Genomic DNA, 25,248 nt, shown 5'->3' on the forward strand with positions numbered 1-25,248 from the left:
ACTGGAAATGTTTTCAAACATTTATCAATTGGACAAACCCACTATTGGTCCGTTTTCTACTATTTAATGCCTAATGAACATGACCCTGGTGATGTGCAGTCTCTCCCTCTCCACTCATGTGCAGTGTGTGGGTGTTGCTGCCCTTTCCACCAGTGCCCAACTGACCTGATTGTGACCCAGCTACTCTCCCATAGTGCACTGGGCCATCTGTCACTGCCACAGCTGCCACAGGCTATGGCTCTAATAAATGGGCCTCTTTTTAATCTGGCACGGTTAGTTACTGTTCCTCAAAACCCTATTGGAGAAATGGAACGTTCTCTTTTTACTTCTCCCTCCACTGCATAATGTGAATTCTTATCACCCATCTCTCTCTGTCGTCTCTTTCGCTCTCTCTCCTCTGTGTAATCTGAAATTGTAGGGTTTCGCAGTGGCTCAGTTTGCCGGTACTGTCACATAACTCTAAATGAACTGTCGCAACCAGGAGGATCCTCCATCATCGTTTAAATCTCTAGTTTGGGAGTATCTTGGCTTCCCAGTAGATTATAACGGAGATGGACAGATTTTGTTTACGTATTGATTTCACACGCATAGATTCTGTTTACATATTGATTTCACATGCATATTGCACTTTATTTTATTTTAGTGTTGTTTTTGTTATTTCACAATCAGAAATACCAACACTTAAATAAATAAATATGAACTACAGTTACCGCAATATGTAGCGAACCGTGGGTTTGGTGAACCGTTACACCCCTACTTTCTGTGATTGGCTAGTGGTACCTCCTGAAAATGGAAACTTTCTCTCTGATTGGCTAGTGGCTACTGAGTATATCTCAGTTCCTTGTAGTGGAATCTTTTCAATTCAGCCCATGGGCTCATGATGTGAATATGAAGGTTGCCAGGTCTACGGATACCTTATCCCTCCCTGAGTTAAAAAATGTAGGGTGTGCTGATTTGAAACGCTTTACTGGCGGGTGGGGGGAGGGGTGCATTTGGCATCCTCCACTGAAACAGGAGAACTCTGGGATTTCTCTCCTCCGTTCCCCCCTTTCTATCCCAAATAATCCCTTCTGCTAACAAGGCACATTTTTCCTTTTCCCTTTCACTCTGTAATATGGCTGGTTAAGCATTGGCAAGACATTGTAACCTTATGCTATACGAGTGCACTGGCGAGGCTTTGCCAAGCGCAATGAGTTCTGGAGTGGCAATGTATTGCCAATGGTTTCTTCCCGATGCCAAGGCCAGGTTGTGCCAGTGTGCCAAGAAGAGCTGAGGCCTGCCAGGACATTAAATGGGCTGCTTTTTGAACTGTCTCTCACTGGCAAAAGATTCTGCTCCTGTTCCTACGTCGTGCTTGTTCTAGCTAAACACAGTTTGATATGGGGGGGGCAGGTTAGGTTTTCACCACCCATAGATGAAATGGTTCTGGTGCCAGGGTGTTATGATAGGAACACATGCATTGTTCAGCGGTATTGTACCACACCCTTTGTGGTAAATGAACAGGACTTTTTAGACTAAGCTTGGCTACTCTATGCGGTCTAGAGATGCTCTTTGACCTGTTTTTATATTTCCTGCACTGAAATGACAGAGCTGAACTTCCTGCACTATGAATACTGAAATGACAGAACTGACGTTTCCGAAATGACAACTGAAATTCCTGTTCTATGAGCTTCTATTTACCTGTCAAGGCTGATCCAATCATTGCAGCTGAAGGCAAGGCTTCAATGGTTTCGTCAAATCATTGTTAGACCATTGAGAAGGAGCATGGGTTGTGGCGATTTGGTGAGTCGCAAACTCTGTTCGGCTTCTCCAAGTGGTAAATGTCGTACTTGCGTTTAACCGCTTAGCCTAGAACTTACCTGTTCAAATAGTTTCTTCAATTTCCCCTATGGCAGTGTGAATTCATGGCTGCATAGGCCTATTGAGTGAACAGTGTGATATGAGAACATGTAAATGAGATTCATGCAGACCCATTGACCAGTTTAATTAAGTACCAATCGGGTGTTATTAGCTAATGACTGGTTGGTTGTTTAGCAACAAAACCGACGTTGGCACAACTATCGCGCAAAACAGACGGGTCGGCATAGATTGTTGACAACATGTAAACTATTTCGTCACCAATGTTTATTGAAAACGAATACATTTGCACATGGAGCGCTTGTCTCTCATACGTTGTTACAGTTGTTGGTTAGCTAGCTAGGGATTTTTAGCCATATTAGCATTGACATGAAAATCAGTCAACACCTCAAAACAAGACACGTGACGTCTATAACGCCTCTATCACGCGGACAGTGTTTTTGGCGCGAAATGGTACGAGGCATCATCTGCATGTGTGTCTGCAACAAAAGTTCAACATTCAGCTTCTACTACCATTTCTGTCAAGCCGTCTACGCATACAGTTTGAGGCATATGTTCAATAAATCCAGTGTGCGTGCCACACTGAACGTACTACAACCGCCTCTGCAACGCAATGCTGCAAGGCAAACGCAGCGTTCTGTTGGAAATTAATGTGTTTCTGGTGTACCAAAATGCAGGGAGGCTGTAGGTGTGATCGAGGCGTCAGTCTAACAAAAAGTGCACAGACGCAGTGTGTCACCCGTTGAACTATAAAAGAGAGGTTCTCCCTGTGTGATCACTAAATAATGGTGTATGTTCTCATATCGAAATGAATGACTGAGCACAGATGGCATCCCTACGCGTCCTACAAATAGAATATCAGAGTTCAGAGCGTGATATCAGACGCTTCATCCAATATCAGGTGTGACAGCTGTGAGCAGCCAGCCACATCCCCCCCTAACCAGCCATTAGCCAACTCAGCCACTTCTCTCCGTCCGTTCCTTCTGTGTATCTCCGTCAGTTTGAAAATGGTATTTAGCCGTGTTGGCAAGCTGGGGTGTGCAGACAGTGATGGGGTTTCTGTTACATTTTGTTTTAATTATTGGAGCGGCACAGAGCGCGAGCGAAGTGGATACGTTTCATTTCGCCTGTAATAACAAACGGACCAGTCTGACTAGGCTTCGCTGTCACGCAGCCTCTGAATGCCGCTGCCATAGACGGGGATGCAAACTCGTCACTTTAAGGCGACATTTGCCGTTTTGATCTCAAAATAGGTCATCCACGCGCATCGTGTAGAATTGTAAAAAATCCTGTGGGGGGGTGTATCGCCCATTGCGCTATAAAAGAGGTGCAAACAGATCTTCTCCCTGTGTGATCACTGCCTTCCTTCTCTCTCTAAATTAATGACCACACAGAATGCATCCGTTACGTGTCCTACAAATAGAATATCGGAGTTCAGAGCCTGATGTCAGAAATGTCATCAGAACGCTTCATCCAATATCAGCTGTGACAGCTGTGAGCAGTCAGCCGCATCTCCTAACCAGCCATTAGCCGACTCAGCCGCTTGTCTCCGGCCGTTCTTTCTGCCCATCTTCATCAGTTTAAAATGTTTATTTAGTGGTGATGGCGTGCTGGGGTGTGCAGACAGTGGTTGGGTTCCTGTTGTTACAATTGTTTAAATATTGGAATGGCTCACAGTGCGAGTGGATCTATATCTTTTCATTTCGCATGTAAGAACAAGCAGGCCGTTTTTATATAATTTTATAAACCATGTAGCGAGCCACTTTTAAACTATGCACGGGCTGCAAGTAAGTGAGAAGGTGAGTGTGTGTGGGAGGGAGAATGTGTAGGCTGTGTGTAAAGTTGTCTGAAGAGTAGGTTAAAGATGGTTTCACAAAGGCCAAGTGTGTGTTCCCCTTACTGCCTATATGAAAATGCAGATCATTATGCATATTCCTTACTACATTCCTCCTGCCCAATCACAGATAGGCCTTTGGATATGAGCAAATCAGCTATTTTCTGCAGTAGCCATTTCTATTATACAGTAATATGTGTGAAGTTAAATTCAGGGGACAGGTTTTTGTGCAAAATGTATAGAAAACGGGGAATAGGCGTCCTGGCGGGTGCTTGCCGGGTAGTATGAAAAAATTAAACGATTATAAAAACGGTATTTATTACCGCGGCGGCAGGTAGCCTAGTGGTTAGAGCGTTGGGCAGGTAACCGAAAGGTTGCTAGATCGAATCCCCGAGCTGACAAGGTAAAAATCTGTCGTTCTGCCCCTGAACAAGGCAGTTAACCCACTCTTTTCAATGACGGTAGGCTGTCATTGAAAATAAGAATTTGTTCTGAACTCACTTGCCTAGTTAAAGGTAAAATAAAATGCTGTAAGTCGCTCTGGATAAGAGCATCTGCTAAATGACTAAAATGTAACGCATCTTTAGTAAAATGTTGGTATTGTGACAACCCCACTCTTAAAATAGGAATATTTTCTTGCTGTTTACTCAGATTTTCGGTGCAAAGATTTTTGGTCCCGTTTTTTTTTACCCTCACCAGTTTGCGTCCCTGAATGACAAGGGAGTAGGGAACAGCACAAACAGATCTGGGACCAGGTTCAGGCCTAAGTCAAGGTCAACTATTTGGCGTGTAATACAGAGTAAAGCCAGGACTTCTCGTTAGTATTGTGGCAAGGGAACACAACACATGGTTTTAACTTCTTTAGGAGAACAGCCCTAATGTTGTTCAAGCTATAGCACACAATATTGTATATGCTGCAGGTTTTTAAAGGACAAAAGAGTTTGTTCTGCTTTGTATAAAAAAAAATAAAAAAAAATAACTAAACAAAAAAATAAAATAAAATTGGTGATGGAAAAAATACCACAATACTGGAATTGTCACAGCCCCCAGAGGGTGTTGTACAGGGTTAGGTTTACCACTGGATTTGTTGGTAAAACGTTTGTTGTGGGTCTGCTTGTCTGTTGAGGGGTATTTGTAGGGTTTTAGTTGGTAATAGGTTTAGTGGGCTTTGGTTTGTCAGTAGCTTAATCTGTTTAGTGAGCTGTGTTACTGTGTGTGAGTCTTTTCGTCTTGTGTAGGGCTTGGACAGCAATCAGTTTACTGAGTTAGGTTTGAGTATCTCAGTTATGATTCGTCTGTGTGTGTTGGGTCTGAGAGGGAGGCACGTCTGCTGATCATGCTCCTCATTATGTATGAGCGATGCAGTGACAACCCCTCCTCTCTGCCCCTCTGCTCTGCCGCAGTCAAGCCGTAATGCAGCCCCTGTGACTGGGATGTCTGATAGCCCTCGGTACACTAGACACACACACACACACATTCATAAGCACACATGCTCATACACTCAACGTATGTACGTGCACACACATTGATGGGGCTACGAGTGGTGATGGATATGGTGGCGTCTTGTCACCGAGTGGTACATCAGCTCTCTGCGTTAATGTTTCCTCTTTCCCCATCTGCACATCAATGATATTATTCTATCGATACGGTCTCTCCCTCTCGCTCCTGAGATCAAATCCCAAAGCAGATTCACTCTTTCCACATACACCTTGCCCCCCCCCCCCCGACTGGGTTTGAATACTGTTTGAGGAAACACAGACGTACAGAAACGTTGGCCGTGCGCAGTAGATCACCTGCTTGGTGGACCTCGCTGATTCAACATGTAGGATCTTCAAGAGATGAACAGATAATAACGCCCGATATTCTGTGGACCGTCGCCTACTGCCGACATTCCTGTCGGTCTGTCTTCCCCCGTAGAATGCTGCCTTTCTTCCTCCGTTCCTCCCCGTAGGTGCCATAGCCTTCACCAATCCACTCGTGTCAGATCAGTGACGACTCCAAGGAAGGGTGAAAGGAAGGATGCATGTTCAAAGTATAAGAAACACAGCCGCCTTCGCAATCCTTTCTGACTCTTCATTTAGGTTTACATCAAATTATATTTCTTACCTGCACACTAGGAGACGATTGGCTATGGTTTGGGTATAGCTTTCTGTGATCGTCTGGCTGCTTTGTGGACCTTTTTTGTTCATTCGGCGCTGTTGGTAGATTGTCTTAGAACCGTGCCTGTGCTGCAGATATTGTGACCTATTAACTGTGTGATGAGCTGACCCCGACAGTGTTTGGGGCCAATCAGGATGTCTAACCCAGAACCAGGGCCAGCAGACCTGGGTCAAATGCTTTCATACTTGAGCTGAGCTTAAGTATGCCTGCCTGGTACACTGTTGTTTCATGTTGGTTTCAAGTTAGTTTGTGTCTGCCTGCTACTCCTTGGCATCAGGCTGATGGCGGTGCAGGATTGCTTGTTAGGACACAGACGAGGCACACGCATGCCTCAGACCCTCGCACACGTTGTAGAGACGTACACAAACACTCTCGCACCTCTTCACAGATGTACTAAATGCAAGTGCGAAGATGTGGCTTACAAAGACACACACACACACACCGTGTGCAGATTAGAGGAATTAAGTGAGTGTGCTGGCACTAGTGCTGACCTGCTCCGGATGATGGTCTTTGGCAGTGCTGATGAGATTTTGGCCCCGGCCCCAGCCGCTGTAAGCAGATTTGCTCACCCACTGAAAGGTGAACGCTGAACTGCCACACAACTTTTGTCCACACACACACTCCTGTCCACACCAGCGTGTGTGTGGGAGAGAGTGTGGATTACGTCATCTGACATGGGCATCTCTCCATCATGTTCAGAGCAGTATCGTGTTCAGTTCCACAGTTCCACTTCACTCTCCTCATGGTACAGTTTGATATGCGTTTTTAGAGTTAATTTCAATACATCTCTTTTTAAATTGCTGCCGTGAGCGGGTAGACCTAATAGGAAATGTAATTAACAAACCAATTAGAATGTCCGGTGGAGGTGTTCTGTTTGCACGTTATGTGGTAAAGATATGATGATGACATGTAATGGTTTCTATGACATTTTTAATGTTCTCCCCTTTTTGGTTTTCCTTCATGATATTCCTAATCATGTATCTTTGTACATGTAAATAGGCCTCATTCCTCCTATACTGAACTACTAGCTGTCTAAGTGCTGCTGTTATATACTGCTAAACCGACGTTGCATTGTATCGCGAAAAGGGGAGCCGCTCAGTTGCCTACCCGCAGCTCTGTCTGCTAAGCCTGTGTGTGCGTGCCAGCCATGTTGGACAGTGTGGTGTTGTGATTTGGTGAGTGATGTCTCTCTCTTTGTCTCCAGCAGCGTTGGGGATTTGACGAGCGCGGCCCATTGCAATGCAGACATGGCCACGGCTATATCGTGACACAGAGGGACATGGTGAGTGCTACACACACACACACACACACACACACACACACACACACACACACACACACACACACACAGACAAGCCGCTTGACTGGAGGGGGTTGAGAGGGAGGAGGGGGTGAGCATTAGCCTGGTGAAGCAAGAGCTGGGGGGATGGAGGGAATGGAGAGGGGGGTGAGCAGCACAGGTTGGATGAGAGGAGAGGTAGAGAGTACGTGGTTGGCAGAGAGAGTGCATCCAGTTTTCCTCCATCTTTGTCCCTGAGGCAGTACAATGTACCTTACTCCCTGTAGTTAGCTCAGTCGGTCGGTCAGTGGCTCAGATGAACATTTGCCTAGGCCTCTCTCTGTGACATTGGCTCAAAGGCGCCTGCGTATTTCTGGGTATCTAGATTAGAACGCAAAATTAGAGCTCACAAGATCTCATTGTTGAGCCTCGTTCTTTCCAAGGCATGTGCTTGGACTTGGGCATCCTCTATGAAAGCAATACAAGGACTTAGTTTTGAGGATGGTGATTTTCAAAACAAGATGTAGTTGCCTGTCCACAGAACAGCGGTTCCCTGGAATGAGTCCCTGACGTCAACAATCATCAATTTCCTAGAAGAACATTGGCAACAAAGAACTGTATGTTCAGAAGTAAAGCCTCCTTATTCTCCTTCTTCCTTGAACCAAGTCTGAGTATTGTTTTTACCCAGATTATGTAATACTCGCCTGGAGTTGAGGGATAGTTGGCTTTAAAATACGTTTTAGCTTATTTTCGTCTTACATAGGCAGTTGTCATTTCATCCAAACCATTGGTTATTTAGCAATGGCCAGAATCTCCTGGCTAGCATTTTTGGAGCATGTTAGCAATGCTAGTGGAAACAGACTATCAGTTAGCGGTGCATTATAGCATTGGCTGCTCTTACAGTCCCAAATCACCATTATTATCATTTTTGGCTTGGTGAAACATTTTAAAATATGCTAATTTCGATCTAAAAAAGGATGTTTTAGACTCTTGAGTAGCGGTAGCCTTCTCTAGCTTCATGTCTGACTCATTCTGAAAGAAGTGTTTTCAGTCTCGCCTTAGACCCGGCGGTTAATGACTGCGAGCAACCTTTTACATACATACACCACGCACACACTGAGCCTGGCCAGAGGAGCGTAGGAGTGTGTCATCCTCCCGAGGGCGTGTCATGTGTCAAGCTCCTTGCGCGCAAACTGTGGTTTTAAAGTTCACCGGGACTGGAGATGACACCGATGACATTTGTCAAGACTGACAGCAACCGTTAGCCAGTGAAACGGTTTGGTGTGATGTTAGTTTGTCTTTGGAAGAGGATCATAATGTATGTCACCCTACTTTTTTGTTGTTGTTGTTAGCAGCAGCCAACCAGTTAATGTCCCTGGCCTCTATTGAAATGTGAGCCTTACAGATGTAAAATCAGCTGAAATCCAAGGTTTCCGCATAGAGTAAACCGAACGGGAAGGAGGTTGGATGGGCCAACCCGACAGGCAGGCAGAAAACGGACTGACCGAGGCTTTGCAGAATGACTTTGCCTTGTCTGTGTGAAGAAGAACCCACCCAGGATTGTCTTGAATCTGAATCCGACCCATTTTGTTCCATGTGTAGCACTCTTCTACTCTTTGGTCATACGTTGTTATTGTGTGTGTACATTTGTACGAGTTTGTGTGCTGTTGTAGGCGTGTGTGTGTGTGTACTCATACCCATGTGATAAATGCACACAGGTTTGTGTCTGGTGGGACCGCCAGTCTTTAATCCTGAGATTTTGGCCAGGCTTCGTTTGCATGTGTGTGTGAGCCTTTGTCCCTGCAGGCAGCCAAGCACAGACCCAACACAGAGAGATAGAGGGGGAGGGGGAGAGAGAGGGAGGCTATATCCTCACTACAGGAGGGATGGAGGGAGGGGGAGAGTCTCACTGATCAGTAGTGGCTTTGCTTCAAAATGGAATTTACATAATATGGCTGGTAGATGCTGGTGGGCACAGAGTGTGTGTGTATAGCCTACGTGTGTGTCTACTGTGTGGTCCGGAGAAATGGGTCCTTTAGAAAATGGAGATCTGTGTTTGTGAAACATCGGAGTGTAATTCTGGGTCCATATTTTCCATTCATGTGTGCATATTGCGTAACCACCACCAGGTTACATGCACTCTCTGAGATTTGTCGGTTAGACTAATTCTATCCAGCACCCCCCCCCCCCCCCCCTTTTCAGGATATTTCTGTAGTACGCAGTACGTCCAGGGGGAGACTTCACACAGTTGCATGATGTTTATCTAGTATTCGGTAGGATAAAAAGACATGCTTTGGTGTCTTCGCGGCGGGTTTATGTGGAGCCCTCGTCAAGGTCAATTTGAGAGCGCTCATCTCCTTGCCGGGAGTATGGAAATGAGTGCTCTTTGAGAGAGGGGATGTTGCAACGCTTTGCACAGCCCTCCAGCAATGCAAAGAACAAATGTGAGTGGATGGTTTCTCTCTCTCGTGGACTCTCTCTCCCTCTCTCTCCGCTCGCTCTTGTTCATTGACTCTGTTTCTCCCCCCCCTCTCTTTCCGCTCACACAAACAGTTACACAGAAAACACTGTTAGAGTAAACAACAAGCAGTTGCAGTTCATACAAGCATTTAAGAAGACACATTAGCTATTAGCATGGAGCCCCTGTGGCACCACAGCAAAGCAGACGGGAGAGGGTCTGTTCTGTGTTGTCTGTGTGAATGGCTTTCTGTTGTTGAGCTGGGCTGATAGTTTGTTTCAATTCTCCCAATTTAGTTGCTGTGATCGCTAGACCTGAGACGAACCGGCTAGTTATCGGTGGGAGATGATGCCGGTGGGTGAGAGCCTGTCCCTTTCATCCTCGTCTCCCTCGCTTGCTCCTCCTCTCTCTCCTCGTTCTCCCGCTTTTCGTCTTTGTCTCTTTCTAACCTTCTTTCAGTTCCTCTCCTTTTTCTCCCTCCATAAGACCCTCTCCCTTTCTTTCCTCCTTTCCTTCTCCTTCTCATTCTTTCTCATTCTTTCTCTGTCTCTCTCTCTGTCTCTCTCTCTCTGTCTCTCTCTCTGTGTCTCTCTCTCTGTGTCTCTCTCTCTGTGTCTCTCTCTCTGTGTCTCTCTCTCTGTGTCTCTCTCTCTGTGTCTCTCTCTCTGTGTCTCTCTCTCTGTGTCTCTCTCTCTGTGTCTCTCTCTCTGTGTCTCTCTCTCTGTGTCTCTCTCTCTGTCTCTCTCTCTCTGTCTCTCTCTCTCTGTCTCTCTCTCTCTGTCTCTCTCTCTCTGTCTCTCTCTCTGTCTCATCATCATCAAATAAAGTGTGTGCGATTTTTGGCTTGTTTTCTGGGCCACTGCAGAGAGGGGCATTAGCCAAGGTACCTTGACCTGACCCGGCCTAGTAAAGGCTGCTGCTGCACCACTCTGTACTAGTCAGGGGCTGTTATGTCCTGCCCTGGCGCTGGACCAGCGGGCCTGATAAACTGTATCATCCCGTTATTTCGTCCATCTCAGATCTCACAGACCAAGGGAGGGAGCAGGAAAAGCTGGTACATTCTTGCATTCTCTCTGTGTGTGTGTGGGGTCGGTCGATGTTTGAATAAGGCTGGTTGGGGGGGGGGGGGGGTTGTGGTCCCTCTGCCTCTTTCCCAGCGTGTGTGTGTGGGGGTGGGTGCTTGTCTGTGGAGCGGCACGGTTCGTTCAAACACTCCCGAGTTGTGTTGGGAGTCGTTCAGATTCAGACACCAGTGGCGTTGCCATGGTGACCGTGTGGGTGCATGCTCGTTAGTGAAGTGTGATGTCTCGGTCTTTCTCTCCCCGGCGCAGAAGCTCGACTGACTCCAATGCCTCTGCCGGTGCTTACCGCACTCGAGTGGTGGAATGGAAACTGTTTTGTCTCTCTTAGACTCTTCATGGCCTTATACAGACACGGGTCTCTGTCTTTTTGAATATCATGAGCATACTGTGTTAGGAGAAGGCAGAAGCCTTGCCTAGGGATACTGGCCTGGGTTGTGTTCATTAGGCCCAAAATGGACAAACGCTCCAGTGAAACGGAGCGGTACAATCTGAACTTGTCCAATAAGATATGTTATGTTTTCCGTTGCATTTCTTTTTTCAAACGGCGTTCCCTAATGAACACAACTCTGTTATATAGCTCTTGTCATTTTGTGGTTGATGGACACACCAAGCCCACGTGTCTGCCGGTTAGAAATGTTTTGCGATGATGTGCTCTAATGAACCGACCCCTGTTTTGTTTTACTCAGTCATCGATGGCAGAGGTAGAGCTGATCAAGGCTTGCTGCTGGTGAGCTCACCCTTCTCTTTCACAACCTCCCAAACCGACTCCTCTCTTTCTGGGTTTTGATTACCACATTTTTCTCCCCATGAGTAATGTGTCCCGCTGCATACCCAGGAGGGAAGGGATGTGTCAGATATAGCAGGACCCCTACAAAACCTGACTCACACAAACCGATACGGAGCCTGTTGCGTCTGCGGAGATGTGCTCCCATTGCTGGGCCGTATTCATTAGTGCACACCATAGCTAAACGTAGCCAGTTGTGTCTTGCATCGGAAAATGTTTTGCAATGAAAATAAGTGTTTCTTATTGGTTATCTTATAAGGACAGGGTCCCCGTTTCAGTCCGTTTGCTTCCGTTTGATGTCTAGTGAATAGCACCCTGGTTTCTTGAGTCCGATCCCATCCTCTTGTCACTAGATTTTTTGATTTCTCATATAGTGTGCACGTCAAGCTAGGAGGGCTGTTGATGTAGTTTATTGAGTAGTGTACGTCACATTTAACCATTTTTAGTCATCTCTGAAGCCAGAACCAAATATTTTATGCACTGGCAGCCAACTAGCTGTTTTTTAGGGTTGAGTCTTTGAATGAATTTTGGGTTTTAATTGTGAGTCTTGTGTGGAATTGTGTTTTGGTGATTGTGGCCAAGCTGAAGTTTCAGCCGTAGTTTCATTTGGATGATTCTCTCACGGGTTTCAGTCTCCTACCCGTTAGCCAGAGGGGGCTTATGGAACCACTTGCATCATCAGAGCTATCCTGAATATTTTATGCTATCTTGACAGTGCAGCTTCATGGAGGAGTTTTCTCAGAGGACAGGGAACTGTCTCATGATAGTGATTCTGAGAAAAAGGGCCCGGGGGAGAGGAGGAGGAGGAGGAGGAGGAGGAGGAGGAGGATGACACGCCAAACAAGGTTACACGGGAGGAATAGGCCTCTCTATGCCCATCCATACTAGCATACCACTTAGACTAAAGCCATGCATTAGGATTGAATACTTAGTAGAACGTTAGTGTGGCTATTCAATCAGAGACTCTGTCTGTGTTTCTCAACCCCTGGTCTATGATACTGTTGTCCTGTCAGTTGGTGGACCGGTCAGCAGTATCCAATGCTATGGAGTGGTGCAAAGTCGAACCAAGTAAGCGGTCATGATTTGGTTAGTTGCCAATGTCACCCGTTTGTTTTGAGTGACGCGAACCATCTAAGGAGATGTTATAATGCCAGGGTTGCCTGATAGAACAGTGGCCTTCGAAAACATGCACACATTGTGAAGTTTCTTAACATTTTCTCCTGTTTTTTTTCTTTTTTCCTTCCCTCCACCCCTGTCTTTACCAGTGTGCCCAAGGACTGTGAGAGCTCCTTGAGGAGACTCCAGGCACACAGCACCTCACACTTACTGACATCCAGATGATGCTGGAGGTGCAAGAGGAAAGAGCAGCAGCCACAGCAGGAAACTTTAGCCGGAAAGAGCGTGTCAAGAAGGAGCGGGACGAGGCAGGCCCAGACAGTGGCCGAGCCAATAGCAACATTAACCCCTCCTCTAATAACCACAGCACCGCCCCTAACTCCGCCCTTGCCGGCACAGGCCACAGGAACTCCCGGGCCAAGGCCACACTCTCGGCCAGCCCGCATCAGCACTTGACTCCGCCCTCTGTCTCCCTGGGATCGCCGTCAATGCATTCCAGCAATCCCAAAGTGAGGAACTCCCCATCGGCTAACACGCAGAGGTGAGCTGGGTCCTTGTCTGCTATTATGTCTCTCTCTTGGCTCTTTAAAACAGGGGAACAAATCAACTAAGGACAAACGATCTTCCGCTCCAGGGCCACTCCGCAGGTTGCACATCCCTGCTTGACAACCTGTCAATTCCACTGCATAATGAAATGAGTTTGAATGCCTTCCACATTGTCTCAAAAAGCAACCGGGCTGCGTATCTCAGAAGATTGCAATAGACCTTCTCAACGTGGTTCTTGAGATGTTTAACACTTCTCCAGGCGTCATGAGATCGGACAGTCTCTGCAATAAAGACGACCTAGAACGAACCCTTTGTCCTTCTCTGATTGAGACCACCGTGTTGTCTGACGTGCCGTCTGACTCTCCGTTCTGTGTTGTAGTTTCTGGCGTGGTATTTATTGAATCCTGTCTAGCAGTTGGATCTAAGTCCTCCGCTCCTAAACCTGCTACGAGGTCAGGCGAGCTCAGATCTATCAGGTCTGGCATCCTGTGTGAGGTTACACGACGACCAGACTTGGTGAACTACTCTGGCCTATTAAAGCTTAACCTAGTGCAGCAGGTCCTGGCTATGCGTGAGCCCTGGAACAGTGACCTGAGTGTCTCCACCCTGCAGCTGCCTCTCTGCCAGCCCATCCCGGGCCAGCCTGTGCTGACTCAGGCCCTCTGGGGCTAGTATAAAAGCTGCAGCTGCACTGCCAAAGCCCTGCTGGGGCCCATCTCACAGTAGGCACGCCGGCCATATTGGCTCAACGTCTGGCTTCGGATCCATATTGGCTCCGGTTTTGGCTGCGAGGCCATTTAGGCTGGGTTTTTAGGAGAGTGCTAGGGCTTATGTTTCACTGCTAGCTGGAACGGGAGAGCTCTGTTTAAATGGAGGATTGACTGAGGCCTGGCAGGGGCCTGTTTGGAGCTTGTTGTTACTCTCATTGAGTGCTGTGACGCTGCCAGTGAACTATTTTCGATCTGTCCGTGGACTTTTAGCCCAGTGCAGTGGTCATGCTAAACCTCGTACCACCAGCAATGGATTCCGGCAGTGTTCTCGAGCTACGTTTGTGTGGTCAGACCAGAGACGGAAGAGGAAGCGAGGCACCATACTCACTTTTATTAATTTTTTCTGGTTCATGAAAGTCATGAACTAAGTAGACCAGACCCAGCTGCTATTGCATTGGTGTCTATAGAATACACATCCAGTTAAGTAGACCGGAACTGACAAAAAAAAATCTATGCCTGAGTGAACCATCTTCATTTATCCACCACCTTTGGTCTGACTACCCCTTCCGTATCAGTTGTGCTTCCCTGTGTTAGGTTCAACTTCCCCTTTCTCCTCCGACTTCATCGTGTCGGCTACAGAGCATCCACTTTTCCCCTGCTTTATCCATGTGTAACTGGTCTCCATGGCAATGAGGCGAGTTGTGTTCCTGTCTCTAGGTTTCGGCCCAGCACAGGGAGAAATAAGGCTGTGTACTTAAAGTGCCTACTTTAACAAGGCACCGATTATATATTAACACCCCCCCCCACCTCCCCTGCTGTTCCCAACTCTGTCAACAAAGAAAGGGTGAGGACTGGAGGTGGCCGTGTTTACCCTTTTATTAGTCACTCACCTGTGTGCGTCATGCCTCCCCGGCCAGGATCTGGGCTGTGTTTGTTAGGGCACGCAACAGAAAATGAAAATAAACGTTTCTTATTGGACAAGTCTGTGGATTCCCTCCCTGTTTTAGCCCATTTTCTAACATATTGGTGCCTAATGAACATGACCCAGCTGCTGTTTTAAGAGTGATGCTTTCTCAGGGCGGGGAGCTGCCATGTGCCTCCCTCAGCCTCTGGGAATTAGTCTCAGTCGTAGTACTTGCCCGCCTGTTCTCGCCGCAACGTTTATGTAAGAGAATATTAATGACTCTTCTGTGATTTCTCATGTGTTGTTGATAATGACAGCGGTTGGTGGTTTGATGTAAAGAATGGGTGTATTAGTTTCTACTGTTAAGCGCATGTGATAAGACTTGCTTTTGGCATTTTTATTTTTTGGGGGAGGGAGAGCAGCAATGACATTGTTTGATGTTCCCCCACTAACCCTGGTTGTCTCTCCTCTCCATCAGCAGTCCCAAACAGAAGCAGGAGGCCATGGTGCGCTCTCCACCCGTCATGTCTCCCTCCAGCGCCGCCCAGATGGACTCAAAACTACCCAATCAGGGAAAGCCAGGGGGCGCGGGCAGCCAATCGCAGCCCTCGCCCTGTGACCCCAAAACTCTAGGCCCTAAGGGGCCCATAGGGAGCCTAGGACTAAAAAACGGACAAGGCCTGAATGCAGGCAACGGGGCCAAGGGCAAAATGAAGAGGGAAAGAAGCACTTCGGTGGAGTCGTTTGAGCAGCGTGACACGGGGACGTCCAACAACGAGGGGGATCAGAAAGGTAAGGCCCGGGCCCTCCCCTACAACTAGTGATGGCGCCATCGACAGGTTTAGTCTGTCAAGCCAGGGTAATGATTGACATCCTCTGGCACCTACAGTATCACTACATCATAATAGGCTCATGGGGCCCCGATTCAGAGTTCAGATATGCACATGCTGCTCTTACTGTCACGTAGGTCATTTTCTCCAGAATCTCAAGGCAGATTATTGTCCCCTCGTGGAAATGACTTGTTCATACCAAATAGTACTTTTTGTCATATTTTTTTTTTCCACCTTCAACATCACCTTGCTGTTGCACCTTCTTCTCAACGGTCCGCCGTGACATCAACTAGTCAGAGGGGCGAACTCAAAGCATCAAAATACAAGGTCTAGGTCTTGGATGTTGAAGTGTGATTTATTAACTCATGATATGGCGTTGTCTGAGTGGGCTTGTGGGAGTGTATTTATGGTCTGTCTGTGTGGGGTTTACTCTCTGTGATTTGTGACGGATGTAGAGTCGTGTCCTTATAAGATGGCTCCCAGGCTTATCTGGCATGTCACGATGGCCCCCAGGACCCCACAGGGAATGGCATTAGTCACACTATTCTTGGTAGCTGTCGCCCTAGTAAGAGGGAGCATGTGTGTATATAATATGTGTGTGTGTTCCTCCTTGGGGCTGGCTGTAGTGCTGCATTAAGACATCCACAACCCCGTTTATCTCCTGGTGTAAAAAACTCTGTGTGGGCTAGAGCCTGGGAAGAAACCATTTCACTGTGTTAGAGGGGGTGTCCGGTCGTTTTCCCTTTAGTATTTCCATTTCACTGAGACCTCTGGTGGTTACAACTGAGATTGTTGTTACTGAGCAGGATCTGGTTCTACTTCTTTCATGAAATGAAAGCATATAAATGTGAACAGTATTTTTCTTCAGTATTGAGCCTACCACAACTAGATATTTTAGATTTAATTAAAATTACAGCTTTTTTTTATTTTTACTATCATTTTAGTGTGGTAAATGGTAAAAGCATGGGAGAATTCTTTTTTTATGGGTGTAGTGTATGTTAATAAAATACACTGTCCCAGAATACACCTGCAGACACGTCAGTTTGATTCTTTAGTGTTAATGTAGTTTGTTAGGTAATTGTTGATATATATTGACATGCTTTAGGTACGTGCCAGTGGCCATTTTGTTTGTGGCATGTGCGTCTGATGGAGCATGTGGATCATTCTGCACAGGGAGCTTCCACTCCATGTCCATCTTCAGCTACCACACACACACACACACACACACACTATTCTACGGTATCTTAGTCATTTGAATTGTGTGTACATATTGCATCACCCATCACATATGTATATACTGTATTCTATGCTACGCCACTGTATCTTAGTCCAGAGTCACACACACACACACAAACCCCCCCACCTCATAAAGTTTTCAGGCTCTATGCCTCGGGGCCTGCAGTGCACTGCTCACAGCTGCTTGCCTGGAGGGGCCCACAGGTTCGGGGCTGGCGGTGGGGACAGAAGGTTCTACAGTTCTGAAAGCGAGTGGTCTGATATGTCGACAGTGCACACTCCTAGTGATGTGTGAGACTGACTTTAAAGTATACATACAATGGCGGACCGGGAGCTATTGTAGGGATGCAGATTAAGTCCAGTCCTGGACTAAAAGTACTTGAAATAGAGACTTATTGGAGAGCCTCCATTTAAGCATGCTGCTTTAACCAGGTAGGCCAGTTGAGGACAAGTTCTCATTTACAACTGCGACCTGGCCAAGATAAAGCAAAGCAGTGCGATTAAAAACAAGACAGACTTACACATGGGATAAACAAGCGTAAGGTCAATAACACAATAGAAAAATCTGTATACAGTGTGTGCAAATTAAGTAAGGAGGTAAGGCAATAAATAGGCCATAGTGCTGAAGTCATTAGAATTTAGCAATTAACACTGAAGTGATAGATGAGGGAGCAGAAAAACAAAAACGGCGATGAGGTAGATAGTTGGTTGGATAGGTTATTTACAGATGGGCTGTGTACAGCTGCAGCGATCGATAAGCTGCTCTGACAGCTGATGCTTAAAGTTAGTGAGGGAGATATGTATCCAACTCCAGTGATGGTTTTGCAATTCGTTCCAGTCATTGGCAGCAGAGAACTGGAAGGAGAGGCGGTCAAAGGAGGTGTTGGCTTTGGGGATGACCAGTGAAATGTACCTGCTGGAGCGCGTGCTACGGGTGGGTGTTGCTATGGTGACCAGTGAGCTGAGATAAGGCGGCGCTTTACCTAGCAAAGACTTATAGATGACCTGGAGCCAGTGGGTTTGGCGACAAATATGAAGCGAGGGCCAGCCAACGAGAGCATACAGGTCACAGTGGTGGGTAGTCTTATGGGGCTTTGGTGACAAAACGGATAGCACTGTGATGGACTGCATCCAATTTGCTGAGTAGTGTTGGAGGCTATTTTGTAAATTAATCCAGGGGTAGGCTTAATCTGGGTCTCTGGTTAGAGAAACCAGCCTTTAAAGTTTAAGATGCTATTATTAAATGAGTGACTGTGTGTGACACGTTTTGTGCATTTTTGGTTGTCTACATGTGAGACTTTGGGGTAAGAGGTACAGGGTCATATTCGGTAGGCACGAATCGGAAGAAAACACTCAAAAGTGAAATGGGTTGTACGATCTGAATGCTCGTTTTTGTTTTTCGTCGCACAACGTTTTGCCTCATGAACATGACCCAGGCCACCCCTTAGTGTCCCGCTGGGCTCCCTGTGGTTGTTGTCTGTTTTTAAAAGACACCGGGCTAAATAATTTACATTCACCCCCTCTCTCTCGCTCTCTCTGAGATCAATCTGGACCGCCCGCTTTACCCCGCATGCCTCACTGGCAGCTCGTCTCCCTCCACTCATTGGCCCACTGAGAGCATTGATCTGAACTAGTGAATAAGCAACACGTTATTTGGCCGTAAAGTGTTAATGCTGTCGCCTAGCCTGGCCCCAGGTCTGTTTGTGCTGTATAGCCAACTCGTATCGTCATTGTCCAACGGATTTAGCAAGACAGCACAAACAGTTCTGGAACCAGGCTACGAATGCTGCATCACATTATTGTAAACCCTGGAACACCAGCTAGGCCTAAATGTGTTGTTCAATTCACTTGTGCATGACAAAATCAGTAAGTTGTAATAAGTACAGCTTTTATAGGTGTGCTTGATTGACACTAGTCAGACTTAGCTCCTTCATCTCTCTCTCTGGTGTAGAGCTGGGCAGCCGAGCCAAGAGGCTGTGTGTAGCTGAGCGGCGGCAGCCCTACAGTGGAGCGGACTGGTGCTCTGGGGGCGAGAGTGACGAGGAAGACCCAGGGTTCTTTAGTAAGTACTGTAGCTACCTGGTCAACTGGTCCCAGATCTGTTTGTACAGTCTTACCAACTCCTATGGTCACTGCCACAAACGGTACTCTGGCAGCGTTTACAGAGGCATCCCAATTCAGACCTCTTTTTCACGAATTGATCATTTGACCAATCAGATCAGCTCTGGAAAAAATGTGAGAAGATCTGATGTGATTGGTCAAAAGACCAATTAGTGGAAAAAATATCAGAATTGGGCTGCCTGTGTAAACGCAGCCAAACAGATCTGGGACTAGACCAGTGAACTGGGGCTGGGAAGGAACAGAAGCGTGATTTGCTGTGAGTGCTCCCCGTGGTCCTCCTAAATAACGCTGAGAAGATTACACAGGCCTAATGGCCTGGGGTCATATTTTATCAAGTGTCTTGGAGTGCTGATCTAGGAGCAGTTTTGCTTTTTAGATCACAGTGAATAAGATTACATGGATAGGGATGAACTGATCCTAGATCAGCAATCCTACTCTGAGATGCTTGATACTGTATATCTCATCTGAATAGTTCCAGGTTGTATTCAGATTATATCTAATCTCACAACGCCCCCGGAGAAGTGTTTTAGCGTCTCAGGAACTACATATAGCGATATTTTGAGATGCACAATGGAGACAACCTGAAACAACACCATTGGTTATGAACATCATGGTCTGGTCCATAGTGTTCTCTCATTCTCACCTCTACTCTCTGTTTCTCTCTCCAGACTGCAATTCGATAGAGATGAAGCCTCTGGACTCCAACAACGCGCTCAGCTCGGCCACGTCGACCCACAATGCTGTTGGAGGGCAGAGCATGGAGCTGGGCGGCAGCGGTCCCAAGCCCGGGTCAAAGGTCGTGTACGTCTTCACAACAGAGATGGCCAACAAGTAAGCTAGCTCTGGCTGTTTGTTTGTATGGTTGATTGGTCATTATTCATGATCTGTACATTAAAGTGTACCACACCCTGAACTCTCTGGATTTAACAATGGTCGTACACTCCCTCAGGCCAATGCTTCTTTGACCAATCGGATGCTTTTAAATTTGACAAAGGAGGGTGCAAGTTCACACTTCTGGAGAATGGTCGAGACGAGTGAATGCAGTTGCCCCCTTCCCTCCCCACGCCGCAGAGAGATCTAGCCAGTTACCTGTCTCTGACCTGTACACTACCATCTTCTCCTCCACACCCTCTTTACCCCCCACACACACCCTTGTCTGCCCTGAGTAGCCTAGCCAGCCACCTTTTCAGTGTGTTCTGCCAGTCACTGACAGACTGGCTGTGAGTAATGACAGAGGGTCACCCAAACTCTGGGCTGTCCCCTAGTGGGGTGTTCTCATTTGATTGACAGGGGATGACAACAAGGTCTCTCTCTCTCTTCCCCCCCAACCCTTGTCTGCCCTGAGTAGCCCAGCAAACCCCCCGATCGGTGTTTTCTGCCTGTATCGACCTCTCTATGCTCGGCTATGAAAAGCCCACTGACATTTACTCCTGAGGGGCAGACCTGTTGTACCCTCTAGAACCACTGTGATTATTATTTAACCCGGCTGGTCTATGAACGTTTGAACGTATCGAAGAACGATATAGCCTTAATGTCCATGTACTCTTATGTTCTCCACCCGGCATAGCCAGATGAGGACTGGCCACCCCCCAGAGCCTGGTTCCTCTCTAGGTTTCTTCCTAAGTTCCTGCCTTTCTAGGGAGTTTTTCCTAGCCACTGTGCTTCTACATCTGCATTGCTTGCTCTTCGGGGTTTTAGGCTGGGTTTCTGTATATCTGCTAATGTAAAAAAGGCTTTATAAATACATTTGATAGATTGGTGATAGATAACAAGAGGCAATTCCAGCCCTGCAACTCGTGTCCCTAACCATGGAGCTTTCAACTGTTTAGATCACCTGTGCAGTTCAGCTGGCTAAAACCTTTTTTTATTGTTGCTTGAACTCCCTCCCAGAACACATTGGCTGTATTTACACAGGCATCCCAATTCAGATGTCATTGGCAAAAGAGCTGATCTGATTAGTCAGAAGTACAGTTGTGGCCAACAGTTTTGAGAATGACACAAATATTAATTTTCACAAAGTCTGCTGTGTCGGTTTGTATGATGGCAATTTGCATATACTCCAGAATGTTATGAAGAGTGATCAGAGGAATTGCAATTAATTGCAAAGTCCCTCTTTGCCATGCAAAGGAACTGAATCCCCCAAAAACATTTCCACTGCATTTCAGCCCTGTCACAAAAGGACCAGCTGACATCATGTCAGTGATTCTCTCAAACACAGGTGTGAGTTTTGATGAGGACAAGGGTGGAGATCACTCTGTCATGCTGATTGAGTTCGAATAACAGACTGGAAGCTTCAAAAGGAGGGTGGTGCTTGGAATCATTGTTCTTCCTCTGTCAAACACGGTTACCTGCAAGGAAAAACGTTCCGTCATCATTGCTTTTCACAAAAAGGGCTTCACAGGCAAGGATATTGCTGCCAGTAAGATTGAACCTAAACCAACCATTTATCGGATCATCAAGAACTTCAAGGAGAGCTGTTAAATTGTTGTGAAGAAGGCTTCAGGAGGCATAAGTAAGTCCAGCAAGCGCCAAGACCGTCTCCTAAAGTTGATTCAGCTGCGGGATCCGGGCACCACCGGTACAGAGCTTGCTCATGAATGGCAGCAGGCAGGTGTGAGTGCATCTGCACGCACAGTGAGGCGAAGACTTTTGGAAGATGGCCTGGTGTCAAGAAGGGCAGCAAAGAAGCCACTTCTCTCCAGGAAAAACATCGGGGACAGACTGATATTCTGCAAAAGGTACAGGGATTGGACTGCTGAGGACTGGGGTAAAGTCATTTTCTCTGATGAATCCCCTTTCCGATTGTTTGGGGCATCCAGAAAAAAGCTTGTCCGGAGAAGACAAGGTGAGCGCTACCATCAGTCCTGTGTCATGCCAACAGTAAAGCATCCTGAGACCATTCATGTGTGGGGTTGCTTCTCAGCCAAGGGAGTGGGCTCACTCTCAATTTTGCCTAAGAACACAGCCATGAATAAAGAATGGTACACATCCTCCTCCGAGAGCAACTTCTCCCAACCATCCAGAAACAGTTTGGTGACGAACCATACCCTTTCCAGCATGATGGAGCACCTTGCCATAAGGCAAAAGTGATAACTAAGTGGCCCCGGGAAGATAACATTGATATTTTGGGTCCATGGCCAGGAAACTCCCCAGACCGTAATCCCATTGAGAACTTGTGGTCAATCCTCAAGAGGCAGGTGGACAAACAAAATCCCACAAATTCTGGCAAACACCAAGCATTGATTATGCAAGAATGGGCTGCCATCAGTCAGGATGTGGCCCAGAAGTTAATTGACAGCATGCCAGGGTGGATTGCAGAGGTCTTGAAACAGAAGGGTCAACACTGCAAATATTTACTCTTTGCATCAACTTCGTGTAATTGTCAATAAAAGCCTTTGACACTTATGAAACGCTTGTAATTATACTTCAGTATTCCATAGTAACATCTGACAAAAATATCTGAAGACACTGGAGCAGCAAACGTTGTGAAAAACTTTCCGTGGGAATATATGGGAATTAACGGGAATATATGGGAAATGTATGCAAATTAATATTAATACCAGATGTTTTTTTGCATTGGATATATTTACCATATCATATAGAGACAGAAACAAACCTTTTACCTTATCATAAGTAGACATAATTGCAAATTATGAGATCCTTCCAATAGAAAAAAACAACCACATTTAGTTACGAATTGAACTTTAATTAAATGAGTTGACTCTTCACATGGGATGATTTCACTGAACAACAAAAGGGAGTATTGAATGATCCCCAGTGAGCCATCGCATCTCCCAAAAACGTTTTCAACATACATCTGTAAAATGATAGTCTAGAAACTAAAGCTTTGGTTGTCTTCCTCTCAGGCTTCCATGTCTTCTCCCTGAACCTCCTCAATGTCCACCTCTTGAACATCAGACTCTGAGGCCTCATCTTCACTGTCACTTTCCAACCTTGTTGAGGATGGCTTGTTGTCAGGCTCACAAAGCCTCAAATTTCCCCGGATGGCCACACATTTTTTAACGCTTGTATTGGTCAGCCTGTTGCGTACTTTGGTGTGTGTGTCTTCCTCAACAAGGACCAGTTGCGCTCTGAGGCGGCTGATGTTGGTGGGATTTGGAGGATGATGGATGCAACAGGAGAAAGATGCTCAGATCCACAAAGTCCCTTCCACCAGGTGGCTGACGAGATATGTTGGCACCACTGCCATATAGCACCCCCATCCCAAAGCCCTTGCTTGGAAGTGTACTTTGCCAGACTGCCAAGAACCTTGCCCTCATCCAGGCCAAGGTGGCAAAACACAGTAGTGATGACACCATAGGCCTTGTTGATCTCTGTACCAGACAGGATGCTCTTGCCAGCACACTTGGGGTACAACATACGCTGCGGCGTATGGGCTTCAGGCAGAAGTCTTCATGCTTTTTAATGGATTTCAGAACTGCAGTTTCCTCTGTTTGGAGCAACAGTGAAGTGGGCAGAGCAGCACGGATTTCTTCTCTTACATCTGCAAGCAGACTCTGAACATCAGACAGGATGGCATTGTCTCCCTCAATCCGTGCAATGGCTGCTGCTATAGGTTTCAGGAGTTTCAGGTGGCTTACCACTCTCTCCCAAAATACCTCATCCAGGAGGATCCTCTTGATGGGGCTGTCCATATCGGCAGACTGTGATATGGCCATTTCTTGGAGAGACTCCTTCCCCTCCAGGAGACTGTCAAACATGATGACAACACCAGCCCAACACGTGTTGCTGGGCAGCTTCAATGTGGTGCTCTTATACTTCTCACTTTGCTTGGTGAGATAGATTGCTGCTATAACTTGATGACCCTTCACATACCTAACCATTTCCTTGGCTCTCTTGTAGAGTGTATCCATTGTTTTCAGTGCCATGATGTCCTTGAGGAGCAGATTCAATGCATGAGCAGCACAGCCAATGGGTGTGATGTGAGGGTAGGACTTCTCCACTTAGACCAAGCAGCATTGTCTGTCACCAGTGCAAATACCTTCTGTGGTCCAAGGTCATTGATGACCCCCTTCAGCTCACCTGCAATGTAGAGACCGGTGTGTCTGTTGTCCCTTGTGTCTGTGCTCTTGTAGAATACTGGTTGAGGGGTGGAGATGTAGTTAATTACTTCTTGCCCACGAACATTCGACCACCCATCAGAGATGATTGCAATACAGTCTGCTTTCTCTATGATTTGTTTGACCTTCACTTGAACTCTGTTGAACTCTGCATTCAGCAAATGAGTAGATAAAGCATGTCTGGTTGGAGGGGTGTATGCTAGGTGAGGAACATTCATAAATCCCTTCCAACACGCTGCCTGTGAGCATCAGAGGTGAACCAGTTGCATGCACAGCTCGAGCAAGACATTCATCAGCATTTCTCTGACCTACGTTCCTCCATTGAGTCAAAGAAACATCTGATTCCAGGAGGACCATGAGCTGTTGCTATCGATAAGGTGTCTGATTCATCATTTTCACCTCGAATAGAAGTAGAGGGACTTTTGTCAGATTCTCATTATCGTGCACACTAATGAGATGCTATTAAGCCCACACTACTAAGCATTTGTATTTAAAGGCCCGTGATGTCACCATGCAGTAAATGAGTTAATAGAACAATAGGAGTTACACAGTTACAGTTTTCCCCTCCCCACTCAGACCACAATATCTCAATTCTTGCTTGAGATATTGCCCTTGCTAAGAAGTTATTTTTGTTTATTTTTGACCATTTTAATTGAAAGCGTTCACAGTAAGGTACCAAATTGTTTACCCAGAAATTGTTGCCCAGAAAAAGAAAAAAAACTCTACATTGGCCCTTTTTTAATGTCTGCTGTGGCAATTGTGCTCAATATATGGCTTCGACGATAGGCTTCAATTATAAAATTATTAACCTGATTTTTGAAACGGGACTTTTCTACCCGTTGCCTGTTTGAAACGCATTGGCGCGCACCTACTCATAAGTGTGCTCCTACTGTCTGCAGGGCGGCCGATGCGGTCTTCACAGGCCACTCGGACAACATCATTGCCTTCCACATGAACAACATCTCCAAGGGCAACAAGCCCCACCTACCTGTGGTAAGACAAACCCACTTCAATACAAACCTATTATTTATCACACCATTTGGGGGTATCATACAAACCGGTCCTTTTGCCATTAGCAGACCATTTGCATTGTGCCCCTTGTTGGTCTGGTAATATAATGTTATATATAATATTACAACTTTAAGCATGGTTTGGACAATGTTAAATTTGTCCAACTCAAAATAATTGTGTATTTTTTTTTTTATAGCTATGTTAATTATGCACCCTGGGATGCTTTTGATAAGTGTCTC

General features: G+C 46.4%; 1 protein-coding gene across 8 annotated transcripts in view; it reads left to right on the forward strand.

Annotated features, from left to right (window-relative positions):
* Window positions 1-25,248, forward strand: part of LOC129859533 (B-cell CLL/lymphoma 9 protein-like) — a 100,961-nt gene that overhangs the window by 70,114 nt on the left and 5,599 nt on the right. For 3 of the 8 annotated variants that reach the window (XM_055929407.1, XM_055929403.1, XM_055929404.1), the window contains 7 exons: window positions 7,056-7,133; window positions 9,885-9,942; window positions 12,720-13,111; window positions 15,209-15,522; window positions 18,748-18,858; window positions 19,586-19,748; window positions 24,898-24,991. In XM_055929407.1, the coding sequence (XP_055785382.1) occupies window positions 12,792-13,111; window positions 15,209-15,522; window positions 18,748-18,858; window positions 19,586-19,748; window positions 24,898-24,991 (1,002 nt within the window). In that variant the 5' untranslated portion in view covers window positions 7,056-7,133; window positions 9,885-9,942; window positions 12,720-12,791. Of the gene's footprint in view, window positions 1-7,055; window positions 7,134-9,884; window positions 9,943-12,719; window positions 13,112-13,157; window positions 14,992-15,208; window positions 15,523-18,747; window positions 18,859-19,585; window positions 19,749-24,897; window positions 24,992-25,248 lie in introns of those variants that run through there. The other 5 variants (XM_055929406.1, XM_055929409.1, XM_055929405.1 and 2 more) reach the window with 5 other exon arrangements.

Source organism: Salvelinus fontinalis, chromosome 7 (assembly GCF_029448725.1).
Source record: "Salvelinus fontinalis isolate EN_2023a chromosome 7, ASM2944872v1, whole genome shotgun sequence".
Taxonomy (NCBI): domain Eukaryota; kingdom Metazoa; phylum Chordata; class Actinopteri; order Salmoniformes; family Salmonidae; genus Salvelinus; species Salvelinus fontinalis.